A 10008-nucleotide genomic window follows, 5' to 3' on the forward strand; every position below is an offset into this window, starting at 1 on the left:
GTATACGGACGTTTACTTTCACATGCACACACACACAAACACTCACACTGTTCTCGTGCCTTCTGCCAGCTCTCTCCAAGACCCCGCTGACTAACAGCTCTCTTTTTCAGGAGTTCTAAGCCCCGTCTCTGGGCAGACGCCATCCCTTCCGCCCCTTCCACCTGTCAGGTGCCCTTGCCTGCTTTAATGGTGGCAGAGGAGAGGGCGAGCTGCGGGGAGGTGGTGTTGGGGAGGGGGGGGTGAACACTGGACGAGCTGCTGGATCCTGTCCCTGCCTTCGTGTGCCAGGCCTGCATCACAGTTCATTTCCCAGCCTCCTCGCTCCTCCGCTATGCTCAGCCAAGCCTCCCAGCAGGTGTCTTTCTGCAGAAGAGCTCTGCCACTACGCAGGGCTGCATCTCAGCGCTCAAACTCAGAGTGGCAGGCAGCCACCTCCACCACATAAGTAATGACCTCAGTATTCAGTGAGTTTTGAAGAAAATGTACTTAGATCTTTCTACCAAATCCCATCAATATTACACCTCTTTTCAGTAATAGTGCTTTTTACACCGAAGAACTATTACCCAGCACTTCCACTCCTAGCATTACAAATTTATGTCTCGCAGTGAACACACGCCAGTAATTATACCGCAATTCACTGCTTGAAAGCCACTAATGCATTAAAAAAAATAAATAAATAAAAATATACATACCCCACATATATATATATATGAACAGCATGTAGCAGAGCTGAAACATGGACTTGTACCATTCATGCTGCTGCCAATGGTAAATTATGATGAATATTATTCAAGTCTTATTTTTGTAGGTTGTAACTATATTCTTGTCAGTAATACTGAGTCTGTACTCACCAGATTTGTTACTTAACTCTGGGAACTTCATCACTAAAAAAAAAACTCAACGGTTGAGACCATCCTACCAAGAAAAACAACAGTATTTTCAGAACATCCAAACTCACATGTCCAAATACGACACTTATCTACAAACTGAAGCTGCAGGAATATTGTATCTTGTCAGGAACAGAAGAGGAAATAGTGTGAGGTGGATAGATGGGTCAACCAAATGTCAGAACCCCAGTTTCCTAAACTATACTATACTATACTATACTATACTATACTATATATATATATATATATAATTACGATAATATATATATAATTACGACACATAATTTAGGATTTAAGCATTGTATAATCGAGAAATAGGACGTGTAGTCTTATCGAACTAAAAAACTACATCAGTCAAAACTTTAGTTTGTTTAAAAATGGTATAAAAACAAATATTTGCTGATGTGAACAGCAGCAGAGACAGCTTTATTTATTTCAGCATGACATCACCATTTCCACCGTTTCTACTTTTTCTAGCCTATATGCAATGCACACCGGCTGCAGTTGCTTCTTAAAAGAAGAAGGTGTCCTGGTGTAACGACTTTGAAGATAAGGGCGTTGCATTGAGTACTGTCATAAAGAAGCAATCAACAAAGGCACAGCTGGACTTCTGCTGCTTTCGACTTCACCTTTTGAAGTTAATACACTGAGGCTGGAGCGCTGCAAAGCCTCGAAATATCGAGGAAATGTTTAAACTCTGTATTTACATCATTAATATCTAAGGTTCAAAGTTTTAACAGTGTTATCTCAGGATTTATTAAGCATATCAAAAACGATTCATATACATTTTAGCCTGCACTAATGCCCACCTATGTTTGTGTCAGGTTCTGGGTTACTTTATCAGCAGCGATCAACAAAGAACAAATGGCCTCCGTCGACCACAGTGCTGATTGCTGCGCTACTACAATCATGCTCATGTTTTCCTTTTCTGTGAAAATGAGCGACTACGTGATGACAGAGTGTGAGACAAAGGTGATGTTGACGCTGTGACAACACCATCATTACTTCCTCCTCTCCCTGCTACCGCCGAATGTGTGAATAACAAGATTACATTTTCTGCTGATGAGTGGAGGGAAAATGCAATTAAAGAAAGCAGGAAGCCATTTAGGGTGATATATAGTGACATCCTATTTATCATATACTGTATACTGCTGCCAGACAGTGATGCCGCATAAATCACAAAACTGTTGGTTTAACATGTGTATTCTGTCACCAGTTATCAAGGTTGCGTCTTAAACATTACAGTTTTAATTTAGTGGTTAGCGGTGACATTGAATTGCTTTGGAATAACAGGAAAAAAACATCACAGCACAAATTTATTGCTAAATTGAGGTTTCTTATTAAGCCAAAAGATGCAGAATTACACAAGGCCTTCTCCTTTACTATCATCATTGTTGTTATGTCTGTATACCACATCCCTGTCCCGCTGTTGCTTGTGGATGTGGTTACCAGGGTAACATCTCTAGTGGCCTGCAATTTGAGAGTATGGTGCCCTGTAATGTTGGCTCCATGTTACCATAGCAAATTTCTCTGTTCGACAGCGTACACTGTATAAGGGGGCTTAGTGGGCTAATGCTCTTCAGTGCAGCAAACACTAAGACAGTTAATTAGGGTTTATAGAAAAATCAATATTGTGACAGTGGTTCAAGGAAGACCTTCAAATTTATTCACCTTATTCTCCTGCTTTGACCAGTTTTATTTTCACTCTCACAAATACATACAGGATATTAAAACTGCACTACATTTTAAAAATAGTGATACTTAAAGCAATATTATCAATGCACCTTGTATGCGAGTGCTATTAAAAAAAGAAATAAAACAGCAAGCTACTACTGAAAAAGATCATTTCATAACAGTTTAAGCCGCCACCACCAAATAGTTAAATCATCCCAGCACTTTAAATAGAAAACCCACTGTGCATAGGCCCAGCTAAACAAGGAGAGCAAAGGAACCATATGCATTATACATTGTGTATAGAGTGCATTACATTCATAGCTCTCCTGAAGGGATGACTTGACAAGAAAGCTTAAGTGCAAGCACAGCCGAGAAAGCCTTTTGTGTTTTCCAAAAGAAAGGCTCTGAGAGAACATCTGAGGTATTACGCTGCAGTTTTTTGAAACAATGCAATACCTGGAAGTCGTTCAAATATAATATTTAGAGATGTAGCAATATCGCCAGCATGCAATATGTCACATGGTCAGATTTTTAAAACAAGTTTTAATACCTCGTGTATTACGTCTATTTTGACATTATGTCCTTGCTATGAACATGTGTCTAAAAAGGGTTGTGTACTAATAAAATTGTTATAAGTCTAATTAAAGTAGTCACGTGAATAATGACCTGTAAATTACGTTATTTGTATAAATGCATGAAAAGCTCATTAAAAAAAGTCTGACTGTCACAGGAGGTATAAATTAAGCAAATTCTGCCCTTAAAAAGAGCATATAAATTTACATTGCCCTTTTGAACTAAAACATGGAGTCTGCATTCACTGGAGTGCAAATTGAATGCTGTGGCTTCAGGTAAAGAAACCACAGGAAGTAAAGCTGTGGATGAGTTTATCATTCTTATGGGGCATGGCTGTCACTTTAATGGAGACGTTGACTCTTGCATATTCAAGTATGTGCTGCACTAGGCTGCATTAGCCAATCACAGATGGTGTGCGCTGCCATTGGCTCAGCCCCGGAGAGAGCTATGTGCTGTGCTGAGAGGGGGCGGGAAGGAGGGGGCTCTCGATCTCCTCTGCGCTCTCCCATTCAACCTCTGTAGTCAGCAGAACGAGAGGCTGAGCGGAGCGGCACAGCATCCACGGCTTCAGCATCCTGCAGATGACTCTGCTCCATGGAGGAGAGGAAGGGAAAAACAGAGCGAGCGCTGGAGAGAAAAAGGTAGATCCACAGATGAAGAGAGGCAGAGAAGGGGAGACAAGCGCAGCGGGAGTAAGAGTGCGAAATGAAAGGAACTGAGTAAACACCGCTGCCTAAGGACCACTGCAGTTATACTAAATCTGGAGCTGTCAGGCCAACCCTCAGCGAAGCAGTGAGTGAGAGAGGCAAGGAAACAGAGGAGGAAAAAAGAAGTGATTTGAAGAGCTGATCTCATCACTCTGGACGAGCAGGGATGGGAACCCCAAGAGCCCCTCCATCAGCAGATAAAACTTCACACAGGAAAAGTGCCTTCAGATCACCGGTCTGAACCTGCCACTTCAGTGGAGTGACAAAAACGGCAAAGGAAGAGTTATCCTGGTAGTTCCCTAAAGGTCGAACAATCCTCATACAGGATCTGTGACTACTGCACTGCTCAGCATAGCTCAAGTCTCTTCCCCCCTCAGTCCTCCTTCGCACCTGCCTGCTCTTGGCGAATGTCTTCTCTGCATACACTCCCACTGCTCGGCAGTTGAACACACTCATGGTCGATGCCAAGGGAAGGAACATGAAATGTCTGACTTTCTTCTTAATGCTTCCTGAGTCAGTGAAAAGCAAGTCAAGTAAAAGCTCCAAGAAGGGGAATGCCAGCGGCAGCTCCAAGCTGCCCCCAGTCTGTTATGAGATAATCACTCTGAGGAGCAAGAAGAAGAAGAAGATGGCAGCAGACATTTTTCCCACCAAAAAGCCGGCATCCACCACCACAGTGCAACAGTACCAGCAGCAGAACCTCAACAACAACAACACCATACAAAACTGTAACTGGCAGGGACTCTACTCCACTATAAGAGAAAGGTAAGCCTCTGGCTGCACTAGAAATCATCACTTAGAGTTTTCATCAACATTATACAGTCAGGGAAGATGAATTTGAAAATTGAATCTGGAAATTTCTCAGAAAGTTCAGCAGAGTTCAGCTTCATTAAAATTGCCAGTGTTCTGATCACAACCTCTATTAAAATCATAAATGTATCACAAAACACTCCTGTAAGGTAATTACTCCTGTGTATTGAGATGTGTGTGTTTGAGTATGGGTGGGTGCTCTCTCTGTGCCCTGCCCTCAATCTTGCTGGGGGACCCTCTGTTTACACCCTCTCCTGCTCCTGCAGACTTTGCCGCTCTGACATAACAGAGGGCGGACAGGCACCGAGTGTGTTTGATATGCACAACAGGCAGAGGCTGCTCTGTACTAAAAGCAAAATATTTACCTTGGCCTATCAGTAAAAGACCCCAGCTGTCCCGAGCAAAATGTGTGCTTTCCGACCCGGCTTTGTTGTCTCTCCAGAACATCATGGGGCTGTTTACCCACCCCTGTGACATGTTCCACTACTCAATAATATATGAACGCAGCTTTATTGTTGGTCCCATTCTTTCACAGTGGGGATTTTCCATTGAGTTCATTGTCTTGTTTCTCTGACTTTATGTAGAAAGAAGGAATAGTACAAGTAATGTAAGGGTGACAAATGACTGAGCTTTGAAATATTTTTTTGTGTTGTAGCATGCTATGTGACACTTTAAAATTAATAAAAGGTCTTTAGTCCTGGCTGAAGCTACACTACACAATCACAAAACTCTGCTTTTTAGTTTGTTTGTGCATTGATCCTCTCTCTTTAAAATCACATTCTCTTGTTGTTTCTTTCCCCCTTTTTTAGAAATTCAGTAATGTTCAACAATGAGCTGATGGCAGATGTTCACTTTGTGGTGGGTCAGCCTGGAAGGACTCAGCGGCTGCCAGGACACAGGGTAAGAATTTCATCAATCAGTAAAATCAGGGAGGAAATTAACAAACAAGCAATCAGCCAGCCTTGCCCATTGTTGTTCATATCACACAAGCATAAAAAATAATCTTCCTCACTGCCAGCGGTAATGGAACTCAAGTCCTTTGTGCTCCACTCTCACTTCCGCACCATGTGTCTTTTCGAGACAGTCCTCAATTATTTATGTAAATGAGGCTGAAGGATAGAGGCAACAGAGTGAGCGAAGGAGGAAGGGATATCCTCCTCAGCAGTCTTCTCACACAGAATGAATTGCCTTTGTCTCTGCTTTAGCTCGGCTTTTCAGAAACTGCTCTGCAATTACCCAACTTTTAATCAAACACATCCAACAGGACACAGTTTCAGTGATAATGCAGATTAAGGTGCATTCATGCGTATCTCACTTCCTAGAAGAAACTTTTGTGCTCATTTACTTGATGAGCACTTGAATTTTGGAATGACAGTACAATTAATCTAGTATAAATGCCATTGATTATTGTAATTAAGTTCGTATTTGTCTGGTTTATGTTTGTTGTGACCTGCGGGGCGCCATCGTGACTTCTTTGTTTAGTTCGCCCTCTGACCTCATTGTTCTCTCAAGATGTGATTAAGGCTTACATTTGCCTAGACCGTGTCCCTCATCTAAAAGCACTTTAATTTCTTCTCTATTTGAATATGATTATAACATCCACATAAATCGGGTAAGTGATTTTGCAGCCATAAATTTGGCTGCAGCTGTCCATTGCACATCTACAAGCTTTGATCAGCTCAGCACAGGTCATCCTTCTTGTTCTTTATATGAGACCCAGATGTATTATCTATGATTGGTAGCTGCAGTGCACTATGCGCATTTAGAGAAAGCAGTTATGGAAGGACACTGAGGATGACTTGACTGCACTTTATGCTGGGACATTATGCCAATGGGTTATAATGACTTTCAGTGGGGAGATCTTTATTGTGTCCAGTTGGCAGGAAATGCATATGCATTATGATCTCATTTATGTTTATAGTTATATCTCTCCAAGATGGGGGGATGCAGCGAAAAGCAGTGGTTTATGTAGAGATCTGTAGAATATAATGGGTCATGAGGTGGAACTAATCTCATTCTAATATGTATTTGTATACTGGTTTCTAAATCCACATAAAAGAGCATCAGTCATTCAGCTGATCTCGTCTAATGAACAAAGAAGCATGAATTTCAGAGTGCAACAACAACATCGACAACAACGGTATTGTTTCCGAAAACAAAAATTTGCAGGCTTTATTTTCAATTGGCTTCCCTGCAATTTACTTCAGAGAAACCCTGTGTTCTTTTTTAGAGAAAATTTATACCGCCCACACACCCACCTACACATACTTGTGCAGCACACACGCATATCACACAGAGACGCATACACAAACCCGAATCATAAATGTACTTGAGAACAATAAGTGTTCATAGTCTTGTATACAATGCTTATTAATGAAATGTTGGTAGGATTGTGTTGCATCTGATTTCATCATAAATACAGAAAAGCCATTAATTTCAGTAAATTGAACTTTTGTTGCACTCTGTTCAGTTGTGTCAGAGGCAATCTTTTTCATTAGAAATCTGCCTGCCTGTCCTCAGGGGAAATAGAAACTGGCTAAGCACAGCTGAGGAACTCAACAGGTACAGCCTCTCCAGAACTGAGACATTGTTCAATATTCACTGATAGATTTGTGTTTTTATGTAAAGGGAAAGAGCCACATGTGAACTAATTGGATTTATTACAATTCCCATTTCAAATAATCGTTCTCCTTTTTTCTGGATGTTAATACGTGTCATGTGGATCCCAGTGAAATCCTAGATGAACTATGTTTTCATTTCAGTTTCCCTCACTTTGTTTTCTCTTCTTTTTTCATTAGTATGTGTTGGCTGTGGGCAGCTCGGTGTTCCATGCCATGTTTTATGGTGAACTTGCTGAGAACAAGGATGAAATCCATATACCAGATGTGGAACCAGCAGCATTTCTGGCAATGCTGAAGTAAGAATTCTCGTCTGTCTAAATTCTTCATCGTCCTGCACTTTCTTCAACTACATCTTCATTACATAACTGCTATTTCAATTTGATCCGTGTGGAAAAAAAGATTTGATAAGACTAGTCTACATCTAGCTCTGGCACTTCTTGAACAAAACTGTTGAGCACATCTTTCAGCAGACAAATGAGATGTAGTGTTTCTTCTTCCTGAGTTTCAGAGATAAAAATCTATATCTGTCCGTTTTACTTTAATGCATTTCATTATGCTTCCCACTTTTCTGGCTGAATCCCTTGATATTGTTTTCTATCAACTCCTTGCCATTCTTTCATCACTTTTATTTCCGAGTGTTGTTTTCTCCGCCCTTGCATGTGAGCTACAGTAGGTGGTAGGAAAGGCGTAGGAGGAAGACTATTTTGATGACTAGCTTGATTAGTTAGCACAATAGTCTCACTCTGTTTTGAATCTTTTTCCATTGTTGTACAACATATTTCTGCACAGATGCAGTCATGCTGCTGCTCATGATACTTTAATGTAAATTAATTTAAAGGACTAATTCTAATTTCCAAATGCTCTATTTATCATTATATTTATTCCTCTATTTGGTGTCTTTTTACAAGATAATCATCATCTCAACCAGCGTGTTTCCACCATGTCAGTTTACATGTCATTCCCATGGTGTTTGATCTGTTGTCTATGAAGTTGAGAAACTCCCATTTTTACATCAACAGGTATATTTACTGTGACGAAATTGACCTGAGTGCTGACACAGTGTTGGCCACTCTTTACGCTGCCAAGAAGTACATTGTCCCTCACCTGGCACGTGCCTGCGTCAACTTCCTGGAGACCAGCCTTAGTGCCAAGAACGCCTGCGTGCTACTCTCCCAGAGCTGCCTGTTTGAGGAGCCAGAGCTGACACAGCGCTGCTGGGAGGTGATTGATGCCCAGGCCGAGCTGGCGTTACGCTCGGAGGGCTTCTGCGACATTGATGCCCAGACCCTGGAGAGTATCCTACAGCGAGAGACACTCAACGCTAAAGAGATAGTGGTATTTGAGGCTGCACTAAACTGGGCTGAGGCTGAGTGCCAGAGACAGGAGCTCACCTCTTCCACTGACAACAAGCGGAAAGTTTTGGGTAAGGCCATGTACCTGATACGCATCCCTACAATGGCTCTGGATGATTTTGCCAATGGAGCAGCCCAGTCGGGCGTGTTGACGCTAAATGAGACCAATGACATCTTCCTGTGGTACACGGCCGCCAAGAAGCCTGACCTGCAGTTTGTCAGTCAGGCAAGGAAGGGCCTGACACCCCAGCGCTGCCACAGATTCCAGTCCTGTGCCTACCGAAGCAATCAGTGGCGCTATCGGGGCCGCTGTGACAGTATACAGTTTGCAGTGGATAAAAGGGTTTTCATCGCTGGGTTTGGACTTTATGGATCTAGCTGTGGCTCCGCAGAGTACAGTGCCAAGATTGAGCTGAAACGTCAGGGAGTACTGCTGGGACAAAACCTCAGCAAATATTTCTCTGATGGCTCCAGCAACACCTTCCCAGTGTGGTTTGAGTATCCAGTCCAGATCGAGCCTGACACATTCTACACTGCCAGCGTGGTTCTCGATGGGAACGAGCTGAGCTACTTTGGACAGGAAGGAATGACGGAGGTACAGTGTGGGAAAGTGACATTTCAATTCCAGTGCTCCTCAGATAGCACCAACGGCACCGGGGTGCAGGGCGGCCAGATTCCTGAACTTATCTTCTATGCTTGACAACACCTGCATAGACATTTGACTGTTTTTCAGTGCACTTACAGAAAATAGAAATTTATCACTTTGTGCATAGTGTCACTTTCTGTTATTATTTATTTTTGTCACTATCGTGCAAAAAAAAAACATCTGATCTCAGACCTGTGAAAGGGCCTTATGTGTTTTTGATTTTAGCAAATGGTTCACTTGAGTAGGACCACATATAGGTTTCAAGATGTTGTTGTCCAAATACACGGATGAACTGATCCGAAAAGATTAAAAAATATCTTGCACTAGATGTGCATGTATATATGAATATATGTAAATTCTGAAATGTATATGATGCCACAATGGGGGCCAATGCTGGCCACAGAGATATCTTATATAATGAATATGCTACAGTATGTTTATTATTTCTATGCTTGCATAGAATGCACATATATAGCAGCAATACTTTACATTATATGATGATCATTTCATGTCATGACTCAGTCTGGACCATCAGCATCATAATATAAATGAAAAAGGCTGTATGATATTCAAAACCAACATCAAATTTAAAGTCATGATTACAATCAAGAGCACTGTGTGTCCTGTTGTAGTATGTAATACCCATTTGTATTTGAGTGGCTTCAACCGAATCTGCAGCTTTTTTGATTCTCTGAATCTAGTATTGGGGCACTTAGAGAGGGCTTGAGGGGTCTTAGA

The 10008-nt window shown here is 41.7% G+C and overlaps 1 protein-coding gene across 1 annotated transcript; it reads left to right on the forward strand.

Annotated features, from left to right (window-relative positions):
* Nucleotides 1-4295: 4295 nt before the first annotated feature.
* btbd3b (BTB (POZ) domain containing 3b) lies at nucleotides 4296-9324 on the forward strand. Its single transcript, XM_008305623.1, has 4 exons — nucleotides 4296-4606; nucleotides 5461-5551; nucleotides 7450-7568; nucleotides 8292-9324. Exons 1-4 carry the CDS (start codon nucleotides 4296-4298, stop codon nucleotides 9322-9324), a joined length of 1554 nt encoding a protein of 517 aa, XP_008303845.1.
* The last annotated feature ends 684 nt before the right edge of the window (nucleotides 9325-10008 follow it).

The sequence above is a fragment of the Stegastes partitus genome, unplaced genomic scaffold (assembly GCF_000690725.1).
Source record: "Stegastes partitus isolate 25-593 unplaced genomic scaffold, Stegastes_partitus-1.0.2 Scaffold1, whole genome shotgun sequence".
In the NCBI taxonomy this organism is placed as follows: domain Eukaryota; kingdom Metazoa; phylum Chordata; class Actinopteri; family Pomacentridae; genus Stegastes; species Stegastes partitus.

Excerpts from the sequence above, each read along its gene's own strand:
- btbd3b (XM_008305623.1), top strand. The coding sequence starts at position 4,296 with ATGGTCGATGCCAAGGGAAGGAACATGAAATGTCTGACTTTCTTCTTA. Across the intron at positions 5,552-7,449 it reads AGCGGCTGCCAGGACACAGG|TATGTGTTGGCTGTGGGCAG; the intron begins GTAAGAATTTCA and ends TTTTTTCATTAG. Across the intron at positions 7,569-8,291 it reads GCATTTCTGGCAATGCTGAA|GTATATTTACTGTGACGAAA; the intron begins GTAAGAATTCTC and ends TTACATCAACAG.